Consider the following 26325-nt stretch of genomic DNA (forward strand, 5'->3'; position numbering starts at 1 on the left):
TTGACAGTTATTTGGCTTTTCCCATGCTGATGGATGACAAAGGGATTTTCTATGCTTGTTACCTTATTTTTATTCTCTAGTGAAACTGGAAGCGATGGAATGACAGAATATAGTTCCTTTAGACTGAGATGAACTAAATTAAGCAAAATTGTATTGCCAATTTCAGTTTGATTTTACTTATGGCACCTATGGATTTCAGAAAAAATTAGATTACTTAATAAAAAAACATTGAAGTAAATATATTGAAGTAAAAGTATATAGTTTCCCCATATGTTTGAACATAACATATAGATTATTATCTGTGTCATTTATTATATGCAGCCTTTTTTCTTTCATTTTTTTCATTTTTATTAAGGGTGCCAATAATTCTGGAGCCCACTGTATATAGTGAGACCAAATTTAAGGGGAGCTAAAGAAATTGGACAAATTAACAATCTAAATTTAAGTTATTATATTTAGTACGCATTCAAAGAATTCCTGGGGTCTGTGACCCACAGATATTACCTCATGCTGAGTATCTTTCCTGGTGATACTCTGCGAGGCCTGTACTGCAGCCATCTTCAGATCCTGTTTGTTTCTGGTGTGTTTTTCTTTCGGTCTTGTTGTCACCAAGTAAAACGCATGTTCAGCTGGATTCAGGATGGGTGACTGACTCAACCAGTCAGGAACATTCCACTTTTTGGCCCAGAAAATCCCATTGATTGCATTAACAGTATAACAGTATGTATGGCGTCACTGTCCGGCTGCGAGGAGAAGACTTGTCCAATGAGCTCTGAGGCAATTGAATCCGAGTAGATATTTTGGTATACTTCAGTATTCAACCTGCTGCTGTTGTCAGCAGTCACATCATCAATGAAGACAAAGGAGCCGGTTCCAGTACCAGTCATACATGCCCAAGCCATAACACCATGTTTCACACATGAGGGGGGTTCTTTGGATCAGGAGCAGTTTCTTTTTCCACACTTTCCCCTTTCCCTCATTTTGGAACAGGTTAATACCATTTGCCCATAAGACTTTGGTCCAGAACCCTACAGTTTTTCCAATCTACTTTAGCAAGCTCTAACCTGGTTGTTTTGTTCTTGGGGCTTACCAGTGGTTTGCATCTTGTGGTGAATCTTATGAGCGGTGCACATGGAAGGCGCAAAGCAAGTTCTGTCAGGAAACTCTAATTACAACCAACGAATCAGTCGGCCCCAGTAACCGCTCACACAACACTCTTCTCGTACCCATCCAATCATAGGCACACATCACCAATGGAGAGCCTTTTTAAACCAAGAATCAGGCCGCTCAGTGTTGCTGCTTGCCTGCACTGCTTTGCATGCTTCACAGCTACTGGTCAGAATTGCGTTGATCAAAGAATTATTGCTCTAATCACTGCTCAAATGGGTATAGGCTATAGGCTACCAGTTGGGTAGTTAGAGCTGTGTTTTCTGCATGCTCTGTGGCGTTTGATAACGCCAGTTTGTGTGTCGCTCGGCTACCGTTGCCAAACTTTTAACTCGGCTGTCCATGCCATATGGTTATTTAAGAGAGCGTTATTTAAGCATTTGGTTTTAAAAAATGAAACCACCTGCTCTGTAACCCATGTATTTTTTTTATCGTCCTTGCTTGGTTGCCGTAAGATTTTTATTCATAATTCTTCCGACCGGTTGTTACTAGCACCAAAGCATTGCTGGCTAGCAAAAAAGAAACTGATTATTTTCAACACTGACATGCCCGTTGCTATGGGAGACATGCTCTTCGTGAATTGCCATTGTATTTATAACATAAAATGATGATTTTCGTCTGGAATAATAATAATAATAATACTGTGATTTGAACTTTGGTTACTGTAAAGCCCTGACTAGTGTTTGGGTGGTTAGCATTGTTGGCACCAAATGAGTGTCTTGTTGCTAAGACTTATATAATCCCTCAGGAAGCCTAAACTAAACAAATCAATGCATTCTGCGCAAATCTTTCGCACTGCTGATGGGCCTTGTTTGGTATTGTGGTTGTTTCCATTCTGTGTTTGATTCTCCTGCCAGTGATTTATAGTGTCTACAGCTGTTAATACGTTAGTTGTTTCTAATATTTATGATACCATGATTGCAAAGTTAACTTTGTATCACTGCTGGTAGCTATTGCCTGTTTCGGGACACACACTAAATTATGTGAACACAACCTTTGAACGACATATTTTATATTGGCTACATCCAATTTTGTAAGCTACATTGCTACTAATCTACATATTTGCATGAGATTTGGTACAGTACTACTGTATATAGCCTAATCACATATAGCCCCATCACATCTTGTACAAAGTGACTATCCCATTAATAATCCAATTCATTTTTGAGACAAACCTGATGTTTCAGTATTTTCTTAAAACAAACTTTATTCCTATCTATCTTTATTCCTATCCATTGCTTGAGACCATTTGTGTTCCCCACCTTTGAAATGGTGCTGCATTTGGGTAGAAGGAAAGAAACTACTGTGACGAAAGCCTTGTGGAGTAATTGTGTGTCTGAACTGAAGGACAATATCTTCTGGAGTATTACTGGACATGTTGTTACAGAGATGCTCTTTAAAAGCAAGGTAATTAGTAATTTAGTTATGTTTCAACAGCCACTTCAAGCTATTCTGCATTATTTGTGGCTATATTTGTTATAGATCAATGGAGTGCAAATCTTGCAGTTTTATTAATCTTGCTTGTTGCCACGGTGTACTAACAACAGAGCAGTGATCTGTGATAATACCAAAGCTTGTATTACCGGCAGTATCACATAGTTTTAGTCTTTAGCTATTGGATGATGTGCTGTTTTGGAGGTTTTCTGGTATTCCTCCTGCAGGTACAAAGATGGTGAGGTGTATAGTACTCCCTGTTAGATAGGTGCATGCACTAATACATGAAGCAGATCCATTCAGCGACAAAAATGTATTTACATATTCATATAAATATTTTAAAACGCGAGTCTTCCTGACTGGACTGAGGTTATTTTGGTGAAGTCATCCCTTTATGGCAGTCTTTGACACATCTACATCCTGAAGAGTGGGCTTGATCTGATCAAAGGTTTTTTTCTTCACAATTGAAAGTATTCTTCAGTTATCCACTACTGTGGTCTTCCATGGTCTAGCAGGTTGTTTGTAATTGCTGAGCTCACCAGTGCTTTCTTGCATATCACTGTTTATTTTGACACACCCAGAGTTTTGGCTATTTGTCTGATCAATTTATTATGATTTTTATGCCTCATGATGGCTTGCTTTACCAGTATCACCACTCATTTGGTCCGCATGATAAAAGACACCAGCAACAGACTGTAAATGCAAATTCCACACCTAGAATCAAATCTAGATCTTTTGCTAGATTTCTTGTGGCTAAATAATGACAAAACGACACAACTGGTCAAGAAACAGCTGAGCAGCCATTTGTCCAATTACTTTTGCTTTCCTAAAATGGGGGGGGGGGATGTATAAAAAAGGAGTTGTAATTCCTGCATGGCTGACTGAATATGGATGTACACAACTTCAAATTAAGAGTCAGCATTTTAACCTCATATATTCATTGTTTTATTTCAAATCCAATGTGCTAGAGTATAGAGCCCAAACAACAGAAACTGTCCAAATACTTCTGCATTTAACTGTAGACACTGTGGCCACTTTATTAGGTAAACCTGCTCCTTCATGCAAATAGGCAGCTCCTCCAAACAGCAAAACACGTGTCTGCGACTCAATGCATAAAGTATGCAGACATGTCTTAGCTGTTGCATAACAAAACATTAAAATGGGCAAGATGCGCGATCAAAGCAATTTTGACCTCGGTGGTATTGTTGACCATGGTGGTTCCAGCATCTCTGAAATAGCTGCCCTACTGGGATTTTCAAGCACTGTAGTCTCTGTGTACTGAGAGTGTACAGAGAATGGTGCAATAAACGAAAAACATCCAGTGATGGCAGTGATGGCAATGCTGTGGGGTGGGAGGGTGCGGGTCCGCAGCATGAATGTGTGGTTGAAATCTGCAGGACCGCTGAAATCTGCAGAACTTTGTGATGCTATGGGGGCAGAATAGACCAAAATGCAGAATGAATGTTTCCCACAATTTGATGAATCCATGCTAGAAATAATTCAGGCTGTTCATGAGGCAAAAGGCGTTCCTACCCGATACTAGATAGGTGTACCTGATAAAGTGGCCACTGAGTGTACAGCATCTGTACATTTCATACGTATAATAGCAGTACGGTGGCAACTTACCACTGAGTTGCAAACTTCTCTCCATCAATTTCCACAATTCCAGGAGGAGGAGACTGAACTGGATTTCTCGGTGCTTTAAGGGGGAAAAAAAAAGGCAAAAATGTATCAGATCAAAATGATAAGACCAACACCAGGGGCAACACCAAGTTCCACCTATCACTTAAATTGAACCATATTGCCACCTGCTGGATTCCGTATCCTCATAGCAATACAAAACCTCTTCAAGTGCCACTGACCTTTAGCGGCTATGACTAGCTCAGAAATCCATTAACTTGAAATTTCTATCCTTCCCACCGCAAATTCCCACATTTAAAAAAAAAATTTCAGCAGCTTCTGGACTTGCTGAGACACAGAATACAATTCTCACAGAACAGAATTCTCCAGCAAACAGAGATGTGCATATAAAATTGGTCCAATTTTCATTCAGGTGGGTTCTCCATCAGGATGAAACCTTCACTTTCTAGGGCTGCTGCAACCCTTGAAAAGTGTTAGCAATGAAGGCAAGAACATCTAAATCCTCTTGTCTGTAGGGGTACTGAAATTGTATAGAATTAAAGGATTTAAAGGTCACCTTCACCCAAACATTTCTTTTGTCCATATTTCCACAATTAAAATATTAAGAAAAATCAGTAGACAAATTCACAGCAGCTTGGATTTCAGAAATTTCAGACTGTTGGACAAGCAAGGATTAATTAAGAATATATATTTTCTGAATCCAGCAGTTCCAACAGTCAATGCCCTTGCTAAAATGTTCCGCACTCTGAATACTGAATCAAGCGATATTGCGTGCTAGAACCCCTTACTTAACCTACATGTAATATATATTTTATTAGATTTAATTTAATAATTATGTTTAAAATTAGAATTATCAATTAAATCGCCAAATTCATTGATAGGTCAGTCTACAGTGCACTGGTGGAATCAACCAACAAGTCAAAACAAGCTCTATATCAGGTTGAAGCAGTCAATTATATTAATGAATTGAAAACATACATTCTTTATTGAATGCAGGCACTCTACTTCTAAATTACCCAACAGAAGACATAATATAAAACATTAAACAGCTAATCTAGAAATACCAGAAAAGAGAGAGAGACTGAGACAGAGAGAGAGATGGATAAGCCAGACCTTGCCAAAGTATCACCCACTTCCAGTATAAGCGCCACAAGGAAACCAGCTAAAAACACACAACCTCGGAACCACCACCAAAATAAAGCGGAAAACTCTAGTTCCAGGCCCCGAAACCAAACGCAACCCCGCACTTTTTCTTGTGGCAATCTTAAATACCTTACCCAGCATGGCTTGAGGATGTTTGCCCTGATTGGGTGATGCTGGGTTAAGGTTTAGGAGAGAAGGGAAGGGGGGTCAGACTAATTTATGGCAAGGACTGGCCTACCTAAAGATTGCATTCAAACTAAAAGTTATGGGAAATGTTAGGCATGCAGGGTCTCCAACCCCCAATATGGTGTCCCGTGTCATACAGTTTGTCTCTTCTGAGGAGGTGAGACCCATATATTGTCAGCCTAGATTAGGGTATCAGTGGAATTTAAAATTGCCCCAATCACATTTGCTTTGATGCTTGTGATGGGGAGGCCAGGCCACATTCTTATTCACTGTTTCCCTCTCCAAGGCCAAAATCTAAGCACTACACATATCCTACAAAACGTTTCTCACAAAGTAGGCTTTAAGTCGTTTGCAAGTCAGGGAAGAGATACAAAAATAAACTGCTGGCAGTGCTTGGATTATATTTTATGAAGGAGTGAGCCATCATTACCTCCGCCAACAGAGCTGACAGGGGTTATGTTTTCACCTCATTCTGTACATCCATTTGTGTATTTAATTCTGGCAGTAGTTAACCTGTGTCAAAATGTCACTAGTCAGGAACATGTTTCGGCAGCTTGAGGTACTAATTCCATGTGTTCAGCAAAGGAAATCTCACAAGCAAATACAACTTTCTCCATTCCATGCAATGAACTGTACAAAAACTAGAGGGGAAATGTGGTCACGCGGTTCTATTCAATTTGATACTTGCAAATGTGGCACCACCACCAGATGGCTGCCACAGCCCGGAAATAGAATTACCGATAAGTCAGAATTATTGATGTATTTCCTATGAGTGTTACAGAAATTAATCGAACTCACTCCAGCACGATTTATGTACTAAAAGCTCACATTATGACAATCAACAGAACCAGGCAATAAAATTTAACATTTTTCCTGGATTCAAAATTTTTATAGGCTGAACAGAATATGAAAAAATAAGGACAAATATCACTATTCTGATTGCGTTGAATAGGCGCACTAGTCCCTCACTGGTTAAGAGCAAAACTGATGAGATTTGAAAGTCATGAGACAACAATAGTAGCTTCACAGATTCATCATGTGACGGGGCCCATCTGCACAGTCGCGTCATTTTCTTCTCTGAACCACAGGTATTATGTACTACTGTATACTATAAATTTGTTTTTGGCTGGACCGCAACAGCGGGGCCAGCCCTACAAACGCGAATGTCTGTGACTGACTGAGTGAATGACTGAGTGAGTGATGAAGTTACCCCATTCGTCGGCCGAGTTATGAAGTCACACCATTGGTCAGCCGGATCACGTGTGTTAGGTCCAGCCATATACTAGGTTTTAACCTGGTCTTGTTTTTAGCAAACAGTACATTCTGTAGTTTTTTAATGAAATAAACTACAGAATGTAAGGCTAACATGTTTTGTTAAAGTCCCACTTTAGCTGTTTGTTTGATTGCATAAGCTTGGATAAATTAAATAAAACCTCAAAAAGCTTCCCTCAATTTTTTTTTTCCAAGACACTGTACAGAGTAGCAAGGCAAGAAACAGAGCCAAAAGAGCAAACACCAGGCCTGAACCCCCAAACAGTAAGTACATAAGGTAAAAAAAAAAAACTCCAAAATGCTCAGCAATAGCAGCAAGAAAGGAAAAAAAAACAATGGGGGGGAATACATCTTGAGCTATTATGCTCTTCCTCAAATTTACCAAAGTTGTATTTTGTGAAGACAAGCTCCTGCACATGAGCTGGCAGAGGAATCAGATGTATGCAGCATTACAGCATTGATTTATATACCGGTAACAACCCAATTTGATGAAGATTATGAAATCATATATTACAAAACTATTTTCTTGAAATAAAAAACATAACTCAATCAATTGGAGTTGCAAGCCATGCTATGCACCTCTTTTTTGATCAGCCTGAAATAAAAAGTTGCAAAAACTTTCAACGTTTGTATTTATAAATAATAGCAGTTTTGTTATATAGGTTAAGGAAAAATGTATCGAGGCATATTATAGAAACACTGAGAAAAGCGCTAAAATGTGCATGACAAAACGCAAAAGGAATGGAAAGTAGTTGAAGAAATACAAAGAGCAATATTTTTAAAAAAGTAATTTCTTCGATCATAACAAATTCAGCACGTTTCTCCTTCCCTTCTCCTTGGTGTGCGCTTTTAAGTACCTAGCCTACACACTGTTGTTCTACCCCTTAATCAATTCCACAGACAACGCACAGTGGCAAGCACACAAAACAGCTACATTTCATGCAGTTGTTATATAGCTGCTCTATTCAGTTTATTCAAAGTCCCAGTTTCAATGAAAACTTGATATGTCAAAAACGCGAAACTTGGTGCTGACTTCTGAGCAAATCACACAATAGAGATGGGAAAAAAGATCAAAATCCAAATAATATTGGCCAAATTCGGGAGGAGAAAACATTCAGGGAGACTGCATTATTTGAGTGTTGTCATGTATGGTATTTATATATACTTTTGGAAGTAGCCTAGCCATCAGCAGGTTTGTTGGCTAAATCGGTTACACCTTTGCTCACACAGCACTTGAGCCAACTAAACAGTTAGCTTAAGCTAAATAGCCATTTAACTAAACTTTTATTTTAGCAGTTTGCTACCTGCTGCTCATTTCTTCATTACTGCGATGGTATTTTCAAACTAGACAATTCCTGTAGAAATTGTGAAGTGTGGTTGCCGCCAACGCAAAGTCGACTTTGTGCTGAGTAGAGTGAACAGTTTCTGTAGTATGTAGCAGAGACAGAGTATTGTGTACGTGCTATAACATAACGGCAACAAGTTGATTTGCGACACATATATTCAGAGCTAAATTATCTGTTCATCAAAACTTGAGATCTCGGTGTTTTGGTCACTGTATGCGGTGACGAGTGACGGCGAATCATAATGCTAGCTGGCATGTTCAGAAGACCTTGGAAAAACCCTATGTCTACACAGCATGATCGCACCATTTTAAAAAGCAAGACATTGCTAGGGAGATTCATTTGATTGACTTATGGTTTTGAGTGAGTTTCAGCTCATTGTAACCATGGAACATACAACTAAAAACACTTAATTGGGCAGTAATTCAGAGTTTAATCTGTTACCTTAGAGACCAACTCATAGACAGAGGATAGTAGCCTATTACGTGTTAGCAGAGTCGAATTTCCAAGAACGAAAATGAGGCGAGAAATATGTGTTAAAAATTTGAACTCATTTTAAATACAGCTTCTGTGAATAAGTATTGGCTGGTAGCCAGTAGTACTAGCTTCTGTTGTAACGAGGGGTATATCAACAGACAAGCGGAGTTGTGTACTGTAGCAAACGCGTTGGGGTGAGAAAACGTTGCTGTCACTGCTAGAAAGAATGCGTAATGCATCTTTAATGAGATGAACCTTTCGAATATGACGGGATATAAAACGGTATTACAAAAGTAAAATTTGACATATTATACATAGTTAGAAAGCTTATTCTGTCACCTATTGGATCGATGAAGTGTAGATCAAGCTAGATTGTACTACAAAGTTCGACAACACCCAAAGCAACGTGTGGTATTACAAGATGACATGGTTTTCTCGAGTAAGACCGGACCAGAAGCTGCTGCACACGTGTTGTTGACGGCGTTGTTGCACTTTTTAGTACAGTCTGGCTTGATTGAGAATTCATTTATTCAGTAGGTGAGAGCATAAGCTTTCTAACCATGTATAACACGTCTAATTTTGGTTTTGGAATATCAGTTTTAGGTCAACCGAAAGTTCTCATCATCGCATTAAATGCATTCACTCTTTGTTAGCACTAGCATTCAAAGACGCTGCACCTGACGAAACGTCGTCAACGAATTTGAGTAATATTTTGTGAAATACTATTATTAGTGAGGACTTCTGGGTATGCCTAAGCCATATGTTTGTTGATATACCTAGCTGACAGCGTTTTTTATTTGTAATTTTGCATTTGGAATACTGTTATATTGCGTTCACTTCTGCATTCAGCTATATCCTTTCTGGTGGCTAAGTCGCCAGGAAACCTCGTTTGAACAACACAGTCCGTACATGTATGTCTTCGTCAAGGTCTTATCTACATTGTGGTATAAAGCATTTGAGGTTTACGAATGTGTGTTCTCAGTAATTACGACGAAAAAAGAGATATGCGCCGTTTCTGGGTTCTGAATACCCAATAGATAAACCAGGTGAAAAAAGTAGAGCGGAATGCATCACATGTACAAAGCCGACCAATGCTGTAACTTCATCACTCACATATGAATGACGTCACAGTCCCCATTCATTCTCTATGGGAAAAATTGCCCCAAAAAAGTCATATTTCTCAAAAACCGTGCAGTGAAACTTTTCACAAAGTAATAGCACACCATTCCCGATCAAGCTGCTCGATTTGACATATTGCACGTGTATGTGTAGCGAAAATTCTGGGAGCAGTAGCGTTCCAAAAAATGGGTGGAAAGAATAATAATAATAACTAGACAATTCCTGCAGAAATTGTGAAGTGTGGTTGCCGCCAATGCAAAGTCGACTTTCTGCTGAACAAAGTGAACAGTGGTAGGTAGTTGCTATGATGTTTGAGGCAGTTGCTAGGGTGTTGCTAGGTGGTTCTATGGAGTTCTAGGTGGTTGCTAGGGTGCTGCTAGGTTGTTGTAATGGAGTTTCAGGTGGTTGTAATGGAGATCCAGGTGGTTGCTGGGGCATTGCTAGGTGGTTGCTAGGGTATTCTAAGTGGTTGCTAGGATGTTGCTAGGTGGTTGCTATGGAGTTATAGGCGGTTGCTAGGGTTTTGCTAGGCAGTTGTTATGGTGTTTCAGGTGGTTGCTAGGGTGTTGCTAAGTGGTTGCTAGGGAATTCTAGGTGGTTGCTAGGGTGTTGCTAGGTGGATGCTACAGAGTTCTAGGTGGCTACTTTGGTGTTGCTTGGTGGTTGCTACGGAGCTATAACCCGTTGATAGGGTGTTGCTAGGCATTTACTATTGAGTTATAGGTGGTTGCTAGGGTGTTGCTAGGGTATTCTAGGTGGTTGCTAGGATGTTGCCAAGTCGTTGCTATGGAGTTTTAGGCGGTTGCTAGGGTGTTGCTAGGGGGTTGCTAGGGTATTCTAAGTGGTTGCTAGGATGTTGCTAGGTGGTTTCTATGGAGTTATAGGCGGTTGTTAGGGTGTTGCTAGGCAGTTGTTATGGTGTTCCAGGTGGTTGCTAGGGTGTTGCTAGGTCGTTGCTATGGTGTTCCAGGTGGTTGCTAGGGTGTTGCTAGGCAGTTATGGTGTTCCAGATTGTTGCTAGGGTGTTGCAAGGTGGTTGCTATGGTGTTCCAGGTGGTTGCTAGTGTGTTGTTAGGTGGTTGCTATGGAGTTATATGGAGTTATAGGTTGTTGCTAGGGTGTTGCTAGGCAGTTGTTATGATGTTCCAGATGGTTGCTAGGGTGAAGCTAGGTGATTGCTATGGTGTTCCACGTGGTTGCTAGGGTGTTGCTAGGTGGTTGCTATGGAGTTCTAGGCGGTTGCTATGGTGTTGCTAGGTGGTTGCTAGAGTGTTGCTAGGTGGACACTATGGAGTTCTACGTGGTTACTATGCTGTTGCTAGGTGGTTGCTATGTAGTTATAGCCGGTTGCTAGGGTGTTGCTAGGCATTAGCTATGGAGTTATAGGCGGTTTCTAGGGTGTTGCTAGGGTATTCTAGGTGGTTGCTAGGATGTTGCTAGGTGGTTGCTATGGAGTTCTAGGCGGTTGCTAGGTCTTTACTGAGTCCAATGTCGCGCCCCATAGTTCTCTATGACAAACGGTTCAAAAGTTATGGAATATCAAACATCGGCCAATCAGGAAGGGGGGCGAGGCTGATCTACACCAATGGACAAGTGACTCTCTACCATGGCCAATGAGGCATTGCACAATTTGTGGGCATTTTTTCCCTATAGAGATGAATGGCAGAATGTTCAAATCTAGAGAGAGACCAGAGTACTGCTGCTAGAAGACAGACCATTGTGACATCACAAAGGTGAGAAGACAGAGCATTGTGACATCACAAAGGTGAACATTCCGCCATTCATTCTCTATGGGAAAAATTGCCCACAAAAATTCAAATTTTTCAAAAACCGTGCAACCAATCTTTCCACAAAGTAATAGCACACCATTCCCGATCAGGCCGCTCGATTTGACATATTGCAGGTGTATGTGGTGCGAAAACTCTGGGAGGAGTAGCGGTCCAAAAAATGGGTGGAATAATAATAATAATAATAACTAGACAATTCCTGCAGAAATTGTTAAGTGTGGTTGCCGCCAACACAAAGTCAACTTTGTGCTGAACGGAGCGAACAGTTTCTGTAGCATGAGCAGAGACATAGTATGGTATACATGATATAACATCACGGCAACGAGTTCATTTGCAACACACGTATTCAGAGCTAAATTAACCCTTCATCAATACTTGAGATCAGCGATTTACTCACGGTATGCTGTGACGAGTGACGGCGAATCATAAAGCTAGCTGGCCACTTCAGAGGGTCTTGGAAAAACGTTATATCTGCACTGCACAACCGCTCCATTTTAAAAAGCAAGACAGGGCTAGGGAGATTAATGTGATTGATTTATGGTTTTACGTTAAGTTCAGCTCATTTTTACCATTCAAATAAAAACATTTAACTGTGCTGCAATTCAGAGTTTAATCTGTTACCTTAGATACGAACTCATAGACACAGGATAGCCTACACACGTGCTGTTGACGGCGTTGTTCCAGTTTTCAGTACAGTCTGGCTTGTTTGAGAATTCGTTTATTCAGTAGCTGAGAGCATAAGCTTTCTAACCAGGTATAACAGCACGTCTATTTTTGTTTTTTTAATATCGTTTTTTTAGGTCAACCGAAAGCTATGTCATCATGTCATAGAACGTATTCGCTCTTTGTTAGCACTAGCATGCAAATACGCAAAGTCTGGCTTGTTTGAAAATTCGTTTATTCAGTAGCTGAGAGCATAAGCTTTCTAACCAGGTATAACAGCACGTATATTGTTGGTTTTTTTATATCGTTTTTTTAGGTCAACCGAAAGTGCTCTCATTATCGCATTAAAGCCGTTCACTGTTTGTTAGCACTAGCATTCTAAGACGCTGCATGTGACGAAACGTCGTCAACGAATTAGCGTAATGTCTCGTGAAATACTATTATTATTGAGGACTTCTGGTTATGCCTAAGCCATATGTTTGTTGATATACCTAGCTGACAGCGTTTTCATTTGTAATTTTTCATTTTGAATATCGTTCTTTCACTTCCGCAATCAGCTATTTCCTATCCTGCCTGCTGAGACCGTAGGGCTGACCGCATCACGTGTGCAAAGCCGACCAATGCTGTAACTTCACCGTTCGCATATGAATTACGTCACCTTCTCCATTCATCTCTATGGGGAAAAATTGGGCATAAAAATTAATATTTCTCAAAAACCGTGCAGCGAAACTTTCCACAAAGTAATAGCACACGATTCCCAAAGAAGCCGGTCATTTTGACATATGGCACGTGTATGTGGTGTGAAAACTCTGGGAGGAGTAGCGGTCCAAAAAATGGGTGGAATAATAATAATAATAATAAATAAATAATATGTGCAATAATAATAGTGTAGTTGCCCTAAGGCAACCACACTAATAAAGAATATGTGCAATAATAATAGTGTGTTTGCTTAAGGCAACCACACTAACTAGACAATTCCTGCAGAAATTGTGAAGTGTGGTTGCCGCCAATGCAAAGTCGACTTTCTGCTGAACGGAGTGAACAGTGGTAGGTAGTTGCTATGATGTTTGTGGCAGTTGCTAAGGTGTTGCTAGGTGGTTCTATGGAGTTCTAGGTGGTTTCATGGAATTCTAGGTGGTTGATAGGGTGATGCTAGGTGGTTGCTATGGAGTTTCAGGTGGTTGCTGTGGAGCTCCAGGTGGACATTGTTAGGTGGTTTCTAGGATATTCTAAGTTGTTGCTAGGATGTTGCTAGGTGGTTGCTATGGAGTTATAGGCGGTTGCTAGGGTGTTGCTAGGTGGTTGCTATGGAGTTCTAGATGGTTGCTATGGTGTTGCTAGGTGGTTGCTGTGGTATTCCAGGTGGTTGCTAGGGTGTTGCTAGGTGGTTGCTATGGTGTTCCAGGTGGTTGCTAGTGTGTTGTTAGGTGGTTGCTATGGAGTTCTAGGTGGTTGCTAGGGTGTTGCTAGGGTATTCTAAGTGGTTGCTAGGTGGTTGCTATGGAGTTATAGGTGGTTGCTAGGGTGTTGCTAGGTGTTTGCTATGATGTTCCAGGTGGTTGCTATGGTGTTGCTAGGTGGTTGCTATGGAGTTCTAGGTGGTTGCTAGGGTGTTGCCAGGTATTTGCTATGGTGTTCCAGGTGGTTGCTAGTGTGTTGTTAGGTGGTTGCTATGGAGTTCTAGGTGGTTGCTAGGGTGTTGCTAGGGGGTTGCTAGGGTATTCTAAGTGGTTGCTAGGATGTTGCTAGGTGGTTGCTATGGAGTTATAGGCGGTTGCTAGGGTGTTGCTAGGTCGTTGTTATGGTGTTCCAGGTGGTTGCTAGGGTGTTGCTAGGTCGTTGTTATGGTGTTCCAGGTGGTTGCTAGGGTGTTTCTAGGCAGTTGTTATGGTGTTCCAGGTGGTTGCTAGGGTGTTGCTAGGTGGTTGCTATGGAGTTCTAGGCGGTTGCTAGGGTGTTCTAGGTGATTGCTAGGGTGTTGCTAGGGGGTTGCTATGGAGATCTAGGTGGTTGCTAGGGTGTTGCTAGGGGGTTGCTAGGGTATTCTAAGTGGTTGCTAGGATGTTGCTAGGTGGTTGCTATGGAGTTATAGGCGGTTGCTAGGGTGTTGCTAGGCAGTTGTTATGGTGTTCCAGGTGGTTGCTAGGGTGTTGCTAGGTCATTGCTATGGTGTTCCAGGTGGTTGCTAGGGTGTTGCTAGGCAGTTGTTATGGTGTTCCAGATTGTTGCTAAGGTGTTGCTAGGTGGTTGCTATTGGGTTCCAGGTGGTTGCTAGGGTGTTGCTAGGTGGTTGCTATGGTGTTCTAGGTGGTTGCTATGGTGTTGCTAGGTGGTTGCTATGGCGTTATAGCCGGTTGCTAGAGTGTTGCCAGGCATTTGCTATGGTGTTCCAGGTGGTTGCTAGTGTGTTGTTAGGTGGTTGCTATGGAGTTCAAGGCGGTTGCCGGGGTGTTCTAGGTGGTTGCTAGGGTGTTGCTAGGGGGTTGCTATGGAGTTTTAGGCGGTTGTCTTTACTGAGTCCAATGACGCACCCCATAGTTCTTTATGACAAACGGTTCAAAAGTTATGAAATATCAAACATCGGCCAATCAGGAAGGGGGGCAAGGCTGATCTCCACCAATGGACAAAGGATTCTCTACTATGTCCAATGAGGCATTGCACAATTTGTGGGTAATTTTTCCCCATAGAGATGAATGGCAGAATGTTCAAATCTAGAGAGAGACCAGAGTACTGCTGCTAGAAGACAGACCATTGTGACATCACAAAGGTGAGAAGACAGAGCATTGTGACATCACAAAGGTGAACATTCCGCCATTCATTCTCTATGGGAAAAATTGCCCACAAAAATTCAAATTTTTCAAAAACCGTGCAACCAATCTTTCCACAAAGTAATAGCACACCATTCCCGATCAGGCCGCTCGATTTGACATATTGCAGGTGTATGTGGTGCGAAAACTCTGGGAGGAGTAGCGGTCCAAAAAACAGGCGGAAAGAATAATAATAACTAGACAATTCCTGCAGAAATTGTGAAGTGTGGTTGCCGCCAACGCAAAGTCGACTTCGTGCTGAACGGAGCGAACAGTTTCTGTAGCATGAGCAGAGACATAGTATGGTATACATGATATAACATCACGGCAACAAGTTCATTTCCAACACACGTATTCAGAGCTAAATTAACCCTTCATCAATACTTGATCAGTGTTGTACTCACGGTATGCTGTGACGAGTGACAGCGAATCACAAAGCTAGCTGGCCAGTTCAGAGGGTCTTGGAAAAACCCTATATCTACACTGCGCGACCGCACCATTTTAAAAAGCAAGACAGAGCTAGGGAGATGAATTTGATTGATTTATGGTGTTACGTTAAGTGCAGCTCATTTTTACCATTCAACTAAAAACATTTAAGTGGGCTGCAATTCAGAGTCTAATCTGTTATCTCTGAGACCAACTCATAGACAGAGTAGCCTATTACGTGTTAGCCGAGCCGAATTTCCAAGAACGAAAACGAGGCGAGAAATATGTGTAAAAATAGTTGCATTTCATTTTAAATACAGCTTCTGTGAATAAGTATCGGCTGGTAGCCAGTGGTAGTCAGCTAGCTTCTGTAGCAGGAAGGGGTGAATCAACAACATGCAATTGGAGTGGTGTACTTTAGCAAAAGCGTTGGGGTGAAAAAACATTGCTTTCCCTGCTACAACAGGCTGAATGGTCTCATTAGAGCTGCCTTAAGCAAAGTTGCCAGTGCGCTGGGATATTAAATGGTGTTACAAAATTAAATTCTATTCATTTTAAATACAGCTTCTGTGAATAAGTATTGGCTGGTAGCCGGTAGTACTAGCTTCTGTTGTAACGAGGTGTACATCAACAGACAAGCGGAAAAGTGTACTGTAGCGTTGGGGTGAGAAAATGTTGCTGTCACTGTTACAAAGAATGCGCAATGCATCAATAATGAGACGAACCTTCCGAATACGATGGGATATAGAACGGCTATGAAATTTTCACGGATATGAAAATTTGTTTATTCAGTAGCTGAGAGCATAAGCTTTCTAACCAGGTATAACAGCACGTCTATTTTAGGTTTTGGAATATCGTTTTTTTAGGTCAACCGAAAGTGTTCTCATTATCACATTAAAGCCTTTCACTCTTTGTTAGCACTAGCATGCAAAGACGCTGCATCTGACGAAACGTCGTCAACGAATTTGCGTAATATCTTGTGAAATACTGTTATTATTCAGGACTTCTGGGTATGCCTAAGCCATATGTTTGTTGATATACCTAGCTGACAGCGTTTTCATTTGTAATTTTTCATTTAGAATACCGTTTAATCGCTTTCACTTCCGCATTCAGCTATGTCCTATCCTGGCTGCTGAGACCACAGAGCTGACCGCATCACGTGTGCAAAGCCGACCAATGCTGTAACTTCATAATTCACATTAGTATGACGTCACCGCCCCCATTCATTTTCAATGGGAAAAATTGGGCATAAAAATTAATATTTCTCAAAAACCGTGCAGCGAAATTTTCCACAAAGTAATAGCCATTGATTCCCAAAGAAGCCGGTCATTTTGACATATGGCACGTGTATGTGGTGTGAAAACTCTGGGAGGAGTAGCGGTCCAAAAAATGGGTGGAATAATAATAATAACTAGACAATTCCTGCAGAAATTGTGAAGTGTGGTTGCCGCCAACGCAAAGTCGACTTTGTGCTGAACGGAGTGAACAGTGGTAGGTAGTTGCTATGATGTCTGAGGCAGTTGCTAGGGTGTTGCTAGGTGGTTCTATGGAGTTCTAAGTGGTTTCATGGAATTCTAGGCGGTCGCTAGGGTGGTGCTAGGTGGTTGCTATGGAGTTTCAGGTGGTTGCTATATAGCTCCAGGTGGTTGCTAGGGCATTGCTAGGTGGTTGCTAGGGTATGCTAAGTGGTTGGTAGGTGGTTGCTATGGAGTTCTAGGCGGTTGCTAGGGTGTTGCTAGGCAGTTATGGTGTTCCAGGTGGTTGCTAGGGTGTTGCTAGGTGGTTGCTAGGGTATTCTAGGTGGTTGCTAGGGTGTTGCTAGGTGGTTGCTAGGGTATTCTAGGTGGTTGCTAGGGTGTTGCTAGGTGGTTGCTATGGTGTTCCAGGTGGTTGCTATGGTGTTGCTATGTGGTTGCTATGGCGTTATAGCCGGCTGCTAGGGTGTTGCCAGGCATTTGCTACGGTGTTCCAGGTGGTTGCTAATGTGTTTGTAGGTGGTTACTATGGAGTTCTAGGCCGTTGCTATGCAGTTCTAGGTAGTTGCTATGGGGTTGGTAGGGGGTTTCTATGGAGTTCTAGGCCGTTGCTAGGTCTTTACTGAGTCCAATGATGCGACCCAGAGTTCTCTATGACAAACGGTTCAAAAGTTATGAAATATCAAACATCGGCCAATCAGGAAGAGGGGCGAGGCTGATCTACACCAATGGACATAGGACTCTCGACCATGTCCAATGAGGCATTGCACAATTTGTGGGCAATTTTTCCCCATAGAGATGAATGGCAGAATGTTCAAATCTAGAGAGAGACCAGAGCACTGCTGCTAGAAGACAGACCATTGTGACATCACAAGGGTGAGAAGACAGAGCATTGTGACATCACAAAGGTGAACATTCCGCCATTCATTCTCTATGGGAAAAATTGCCCACAAAAATTCAAATATTTCAAAAACCGTCCACCCAAACTTTCCACAAAGTAATAGCACACCATTCCCGATCAGGCCGCTCGATTTGACATATTGCACATGTATGTGGTGCGAAAACTCTGGGAGGAGTAGCGGTCCAAAAAATGGGTGGAATAATAATAATAATAATAATAATAAATAAATAATATGTGCAATAATAATAGTGTAGTTGCCCTAAGGCAACCACACTAATAACTAGACAATTCCTGCAGAAATTGTGAAGTGTGGTTGCCGCCAACGCAAAGTCGACTTTGTGCTGAACGGAGTGAACAGTGGTAGGTAGTTGCTATGATGTCTGAGGCAGTTGCTAGGGTGTTGCTAGGTGGTTCTATGGAGTTCTAAGTGGTTTCATGGAATTCTAGGTGGTCGCTAGGGTGGTGCTAGGTGGTTGCTATGGAGTTTCAGGTGGTTGCTATTGAGCTCCAGGTGGTTGCTAGGGTATGCTAAGTGGTTGGTAGGTGGTTGCTATGGAGTTCTAGGCGGTTGCTAGGGTGTTGCTGGGCAGTTGTTATGGTGTTCCAGGTGGTTGCTAGGGTGTTGCTAGGGGGTTGCTATGGAGTTCTAGGCGGTTGCTAGGTCTTTACTGAGTCCAATGTCGCCACACATAGTTCTCTATGACAAACGGTTCAAAAGTTATGGAATATCAAACATCGGCCAATCAGGAAGGGGGGCGAGGCTGATCTACACCAATGGACAAGGGACTCTCTAACATGGCCAATGAGGCATTGCACAATTTGTGGGCATTTTTTCCCTATAGAGATGAATGGCAGAATGTTCAAATCTATAGAGAGACCAGAGTACTGCTGCTAGAAGACAGACCATTGTGACATCACAAGGGTGAGAAGACAGAGCATTGTGACATCACAAAGGTGAACATTCCGCCATTCATTCTCTATGGGAAAAATTGCCCACAAAAATTCAAATTTTTCAAAAACCGTCCACCCAAACTTTCCAAAAAGTAATAGCACACCATTCCCGATCAGGCCGCTCGATTTGACATATTGCACGTGTATGTGGTGCGAAAACTCTGGGAGGAGTAGCGGTCCAAAAAATGCGTGGAATAAATAAATAATAATAATAATAATAATAATATGTGCAATAATAATAGTGTAGTTGCCCTAAGGCAACCACACTAACTAGACAATTCCTGCAGAAATTGTGAAGTGTGGTTGCCGCCAACGCAAAGTCGACTTTGTGCTGAACGGAGCGAACAGTTTCTGTAGCATAAGCAGAGACAGAGTATGGTATATATGCTATAATATCACGGCAAGAGTCTATATGCAACACACATATTCAGAGCTAAATTAACCCTTCATCAATACTTGAGATCAGCGATTTACTCACGGTATGCTGTGACCAGTGACGGCGAATCATAAAGGTAGCTGGCCAGTTCAGAGGGTCTTGGGAAAATCTTATATCTACACTGCGCGACCGCACCATTTTAAAAAGCAAGACAGGGCTAGGGAGATTAATTTTATTGATTATTACATGTTAGCCGAGCCGAATTTCCAAGAACGAAAACGAGGCGAGAAATGTGTGTAAAAATAGTTGCATTTCATTTTAAATACAGCTTCTGTGAATAAGTATCGGCTGGTAGCCAGTGGTAGTCAGCTAGCTTCTGTAGCAGCAAGGGGTGAATCAACAACATGCAAGTGGAGTGGTGTACTTTAGCAAAAGCGTTGGGGTGAGAAAGCATTGCTTTCCCTGCTACAACAGGCTGAATGGTCTCATTAGAGCTGCATTAAGCAAAGTTGCCAGTGCCCTGGGATATTAAATGGTGTTACAAAATTAAATTCTATTCATTTTAAATACAGCTTCTGTGAATAAGTATCGGCTGGTAGCCGGTAGTACTAGCTTCTGTTGTAACGAGGTGTACATCAACAGACAAGCGGAGAAGTGTACTGTAGCGTTGGGGTGAGAAAATGTTGCTGTCACTGTTACAAAGAATGCGCAATGCATCTATAATGAGACGAACCTTCCGAATACGATGGGATATAGAACGGAATTACAGAAGTTAAATGTCACATATTATACATAGTTAGAAAGCTTATTCTATCACCTGTTGGATCGATGAAGTGTAGATAAAGGCAGTTTGTACTACAAACTTACAGAGCACTCAATGCAGTATGTGTGGTATTACAAGCTGACGTCTTTTTCTGGAGTAAGACCGGACCTGAAGCTGCTGCACACGTGCTGTTGACGGCGTTGTTCCAGTTTTCAGTACAGTCTGGCTTGTTTGAGAATTTGTTTATTCAGTAGCTGAGAGCATAAGCTTTCTAACCAGGTATAACAGCACGTCTAATTTTGTTTTTTTAATATCGTTTTTTTAGGTCAACCGAAAGCTATGTCATCATGTCATAGAACGTATTCGCTCTTTGTTAGCACTAGCATGCGAAGACGCAAAGTCTGGCTTGTTTGAAAATTCGTTTATTCAGTAGCTGAGAGCATAAGCTTTCTAACCAGGTATAACAGCACGTCTATTTTTGTTTTTTTAATATCGTTTTTTTAGGTCAACCGAAAGCTATGTCATCATGTCATAGAACGTATTCGCTCTTTGTTAGCACTAGCATGCAAACACGCAAAGTCTGGCCTGTTTGAAAATTCGTTTATTCAGTAGCTGAGAGCATAAGCTTTCTAACCAGGTATAACAGCACGTCTATTTTTGTTTTTTTAATATCGTTTTTTTAGGTCAACCGAAAGCTATGTCATCATGTCATAGAACGTATTCGCTCTTTGTTAGCACTAGCATGCAAATACGCAAAGTCTGGCTTGTTTGAAAATTCGTTTATTCAGTAGCTGAGAGCATAAGCTTTCTAACCAGGTATAACAGCACGTCTATTTTTGGTTTTTTAATATCGTTTTTTTAGGTCAACCGAAAGTGCTCTCATTATCGCATTAAAGCTATTCACTGTTTGTTAGCACTAGCATTCTAAGACGCTGCATGTGACGAAACTTCGTCAACGAATTTGCGTAATATCTCGTGAAATACTATTATTATTGAGTACTTCTGGGTATGCCTAAGCCATATGTTTGTTGATATACCTAGCTGACAGCGTTTTCATTTGTAATTTTTCATTTAGAACACGGTTTAATCGCTTTCACTTCCGCAATCAGCTATGTCCTATCCTGGCTGCTGAGACCACAGAGCTGACCGCATCACGTGTGCAAAGCCGACCAATGCTGTAACTTCATAATTCACATTTGTATGACGTCACCGCCCCATTCATTTTCAATGGGAAAAATTGGGCATAAAAATTAATATTTCTCAAAAACCGTGCAGCGAAACTTTCCACAAAGTAATAGCACACGATTCCCAAAGAAGCCGGTCATTTTGACATATGGCACGTGTATGTGGTGTGAAAACTCTGGGAGGAGTAGCGGTCCAAAAAATGGGTGGAAAGAAATAATAATAATAAAAATAATAATATGTGCGATAATAATAGTGTAGTTGCCTGAGGCAACCACACTAACTAGACAATTCCTGCAGAAATTGTGAAGTGTGGTTGCCGCCAACGCAAAGTCGACTTTATGCTGAACGGAGTGAAAAGTGGTAGGTAGTTGCTATGATGTCTGAGGCAGTTGCTAGGGTGTTGCTAGGTGGTTGCTATGGAGTTTCAGGTGGTTGCTATTGAGCTCCAGGTGGTTGCTAGGGCATTGCTAGGTGGTTGCTAGGGTATGCTAAGTGGTTGCTAGGTGGTTGCTATGGAGTTCTAGGCGGTTGCTATGGAGTTCTAGGCCGTTGCTAGGGTGTTGCTAGGTGGTTGCTATGGAGTTCTAGGTGGTTGCTAGGGTGTTGCTAGGTGGTTGCTATGGAGTTATAGCCGGTTGCTAGGGTGTTGCTAGGCATTTGCTATGGAGTTTTAGGCAGTTGCTAGGGTGTTGCAAGGGTATTCTAGGTGGCTGCTAGGATGTTGCTAGGTGGTTGCTATGGAGTTATAGGCAGTTGCTAGGGTGTTGCTAGGCATTTGCTATGGAGTTATAGCTGGTTGCTAGGGTGTTGCTAGGCATTTGCTATGGTGTTCCAGGTGGTTGCTAGTGTGTTGTTAGGTGGTTGCTATGGAGTTCCAGGTGGTTGCTAGGGGGTTGCTGAGGTATTCTAAGTGGTTGCTAGGATGTTGCTAGGTGGTTGCTATGGAGTTATAGGTGGTTGCTAGGGTGTTGCTAGGCAGTTGTTATGGTGTTCCAAGTGGTTGCTAGGGTGTTGCTAGGTGGTTGCGATTGGTGTTCCAGGTGGTTGCAAGGGTGTTGCTAGGTGGTTGCTATTGAGTTCTAGGCAGTTGCTATGGTGTTGCTAGGTGGTTGCTATGGAATTCTAGGCGGTTGCTATGGTGTTGCTAGGTGGTTGCTATGGAGTTCTAGGCCGTTGCTACGGTGTTGCTAGGTGGTTGCTATGGAGTTCTAGGTGGTTGCTAGGGTGTTGCTAGGTGGTTGCTATGGAGTTCTAGGCGGTTGCTATGGTGTTGCTAGGTGGTTGCTATGGAGTTCTAGGCGGTTGCTAGGGTGTTGCTAGGTGGTTGCTATGGAGTTCTAGGTGGTTGCTAGGGTGTTGCTAGGGGGTTGCTAGGGTATTCAAAGTGGTTGCTAAGATGTTGCTAGGTGGTTGCTATGGAGTTCTAGGTGGTTGCTATGGTGTTGCTAGGTGGTTGCTATTGAGTTCAAGGCAGTTGCTATGGTGTTGCTAGGTGGTTGCTATGGAATTCTAGGCGGTTGCTATGGTGTTGCTAGGTGGTTGCTATGGAGTTCTAGGCCGTTGCTAGGGTGTTGCTAGGTGGTTGCTATTGAGTTCTAGGTGGTTGCTAGGGTGTTGCTCGGTGGTTGCTATGGAGTTCTAGGCGGTTGCTATGGTGTTGCTAGGTGGTTGCTATGGAGTTCTAGGCGGTTGCTAGGGTGTTGCTAGGTGGTTGCTATGGAGTTCTAGGTGGTTGCTAGGGTGTTGCTAGGGGGTTGCTAGGGTATTCAAAGTGGTTGCTAGGATGTTGCTAGGTGGTTGCTATGGAGTTCTAGGTGGTTGCTATGGTGTTGCTAGGTGGTTGCTATGGAGTTCTAGGCCGTTGCTAGGGTGTTGATAGGTGGTTGCTATGGAGTTCTAGGTGGTTGCTAGGGTGTTGCTAGGTGGTTGCTATGGAGTTCTAGGCGGTTGCTATGGTGTTGCTAGGTGGTTGCTATGGAGTTCTAGGCGGTTGCTAGGGTGTTGCTAGGTGGTTGCTATGGAGTTCTAGGTGGTTGCTAGGGTGTTGCTAGGGGGTTGCTATGGAGTTCTAGGTGGTTGCTATGGTGTTGCTAGGTGGTTGCTATGGAGTTCTAGGCCGTTGCTAGTGTGTTGCTAGGTGGTTGCTATGGAGTTTTAGGTGGTTGCTAGGGTGTTGCTAGGGTGTTGCTAGGTGGTTGCTATGGAGTTCTAGGCGGTTGCTAGGGTGTTGCTAGGTGGTTGCTATGGAGTTCTAGGTGGTTGCTAGGGTGTTGCTAGGCGGTTGCTATGGAGTTCTAGGCGGTTGCTAGGGTGTTGCTAGGTGGTTGCTATGGAGTTCTAGGTTGTTGCTAGGGTGTTGCTAGGGGGTTGCTAGGGTATTCGAAGTGGTTGCTAGGATGTTGCTAGGTGGTTGCTATGGAGTTCTAGGTGGTTGCTATGGTGTTGCTAGGTGGTTGCTATGGAGTTCTAGGCCGTTGCTAGGGTGTTGCTAGGTGGTTGCTATGGAGTTCTAGGTGGTTGCTAGGGTGTTGCTAGGGTGTTGCTAGGTGGTTGCTATGGAGTTCTAGGCGGTTGCTAGGGTGTTGCTAGGTGGTTGCTATGGAGTTCTAGGTGGTTGCTAGGGTGTTGCTAGGCGGTTGCTATGGAGTTATTGGCGGTTGCTAGGGTGTTGCTAGGGTATTCTAGGTGGTTGCTAGGATGTTGCTAGGTGGTTGCTATGGAGTTATAGGTGGTTGCTAGGGTGTTTCTAGGGGGTTGCTAGGGTATTCTAAGTGGTTGCTATGGTGTTGCTAGGTGGTTGCTATGGAGTTCTAGGTGGTTGCTAGGGTGTTGCTAGGTGGTTGCTATGGAGTTCTAGGTGTTTGCTAGGGTGTTGCTAGGTCGTTGCTATGGTGTTCCATGTGGTTGCTAGGGTGTTGCTAGGCAGTTGTTATGGTGTTCCAGGTGGTTGCTAGGGTGTTGCTAGGTCGTTGCTATGGTGTTCCATGTGGTTGCTAGGGTGTTGCTAGGCAGTTGTTATGGTGTTCCAGATTGTTGCTAGGGTGTTGCTAGGTGGTTGCTATGGTATTCCAGGTGGTTGCTAGGGTGTTGCTAAGTGGTTGCTATGGTGTTCTAGGTGGTTACTATGGTGTTGCTAGGTGGTTGCTATGGCGTTATGGCCAGTTGCTAGGGTGTTGCTAGGCATTTGCTATGGTGTTCCAGGTGGTTGCTATGGAATTCTAGACGGTTGCTAGGGAGTTCTAGGCGGTTGTTATGGTGTTGCTAGGTTGTTGCTATGGAGTTAGAGCTGGTTGCTAGGATGTTGCTAGGGGTTGCTATGGAGTTTTAGGCGGTTTCTAGGTCTTTACTGAGTCCAATGTCGCCACCCATAGTTCTCTATGACAAACGGTTCAAAAGTTATGGAATATCAAACATCGGCCAATCAGGAAGGGGGGCGAGGCTGATCTACACCAATGGACAAGGGTCTCTCTACCATGGCCAATGAGGCATTGCACAATTTGTGGGCATTTTTTCCCTATAGAGATGAATGGCAGAATGTTCAAATCTAGAGAGAGACCAGAGTACTGCTGCTAGAAGAGACCATTGTGACATCACAAGGGTGAGAAGACAGAGCATTGTGACATCACAATGGTGAACATTCCGCCATTCATTCTCTATGGGAAAAATTGCCCACAAAAATTCAAATTTTTCCAAAACCGTCCACTCAATCTTTCCAAAAAGTAATAGCACACCATTCCCGATCAAGCCGCCCGATTTGACATATTGCACGTGTATGTAACGCGAAAACTGTGGGAGGAGTAGCGGTCCAAAAATGCGTGGAATAAATAAAAATAATAATAATAATATGTGCAATAATAATAGTGTAGTTGCCCTAAGGCAACCACACTAACTAGACAATTCCTGCAGAAATTGTGAAGTGTGGTTGCCGCCAACGCAAAGTCGACTTTGTGCTGAACGGAGCGAACAGTTTCTGTAGCATAAGCAGAGACAGAGTATGGTATATATGCTATAATATCACGGCAAGAGTCTATATGCAACACACATATTCAGAGCTAAATTAACCCTTCATCAATACTTGAGATCAGCGATTTACTCACGGTATGCTGTGACCAGTGACGGCGAATCATAAAGGTAGCTGGCCAGTTCAGAGGGTCTTGGGAAAATCTTATATCTACACTGCGCGACCGCACCATTTTAAAAAGCAAGACAGGGCTAGGGAGATGAATTTTATTGATTATTACATGTTAGCCGAGCCGAATTTCCAAGAACGAAAACGAGGCGAGAAATGTGTGTAAAAATAGTTGCATTTCATTTTAAATACAGCTTCTGTGAATAAGTATCGGCTGGTAGCCAGTGGTAGTCAGCTAGCTTCTGTAGCAGCAAGGGGTGAATCAACAACATGCAAGTGGAGTGGTGTACTTTAGCAAAAGCGTTGGGGTGAGAAAGCATTGCTTTCCCTGCTACAACAGGCTGAATGGTCTCATTAGAGCTGCATTAAGCAAAGTTGCCAGTGCCCTGGGATATTAAATGGTGTTACAAAATTAAATTCTATTCATTTTAAATACAGCTTCTGTGAATAAGTATCGGCTGGTAGCCGGTAGTACTAGCTTCTGTTGTAACGAGGTGTACATCAACAGACAAGCGGAGAAGTGTACTGTAGCGTTGGGGTGAGAAAATGTTGCTGTCACTGTTACAAAGAATGCGCAATGCATCTATAATGAGACGAACCTTCCGAATACGATGGGATATAGAACGGAATTACAGAAGTTAAATGTCACATATTATACATAGTTAGAAAGCTTATTCTATCACCTGTTGGATCGATGAAGTGTAGATAAAGGCAGTTTGTACTACAAACTTACAGAGCACTCAATGCAGTATGTGTGGTATTACAAGCTGACGTCTTTTTCTGGAGTAAGACCGGACCTGAAGCTGCTGCACACGTGCTGTTGACGGCGTTGTTCCAGTTTTCAGTACAGTCTGGCTTGTTTGAGAATTCGTTTATTCAGTAGCTGAGAGCATAAGCTTTCTAACCAGGTATAACAGCACGTCTAATTTTGTTTTTTTAATATCGTTTTTTTAGGTCAACCGAAAGCTATGTCATCATGTCATAGAACGTATTCGCTCTTTGTTAGCACTAGCATGCGAAGACGCAAAGTCTGGCTTGTTTGAAAATTCGTTTATTCAGTAGCTGAGAGCATAAGCTTTC

The 26325-nt window shown here is 42.4% G+C and overlaps 1 protein-coding gene across 1 annotated transcript in view; it reads right to left on the reverse strand.

Moving 5' to 3' along the window:
• Window positions 1–26325, reverse strand: part of arid2 (AT rich interactive domain 2 (ARID, RFX-like)) — a 211613-nt gene that overhangs the window by 99173 nt on the left and 86115 nt on the right. Inside the window, 1 exon segment of the mRNA XM_035425440.1 lies at window positions 4228–4300. Coding sequence (XP_035281331.1) covers window positions 4228–4300 — 73 coding nt within the window.

The sequence above is a fragment of the Anguilla anguilla genome, chromosome 7, assembly GCF_013347855.1.
Source record: "Anguilla anguilla isolate fAngAng1 chromosome 7, fAngAng1.pri, whole genome shotgun sequence".
In the NCBI taxonomy this organism is placed as follows: domain Eukaryota; kingdom Metazoa; phylum Chordata; class Actinopteri; order Anguilliformes; family Anguillidae; genus Anguilla; species Anguilla anguilla.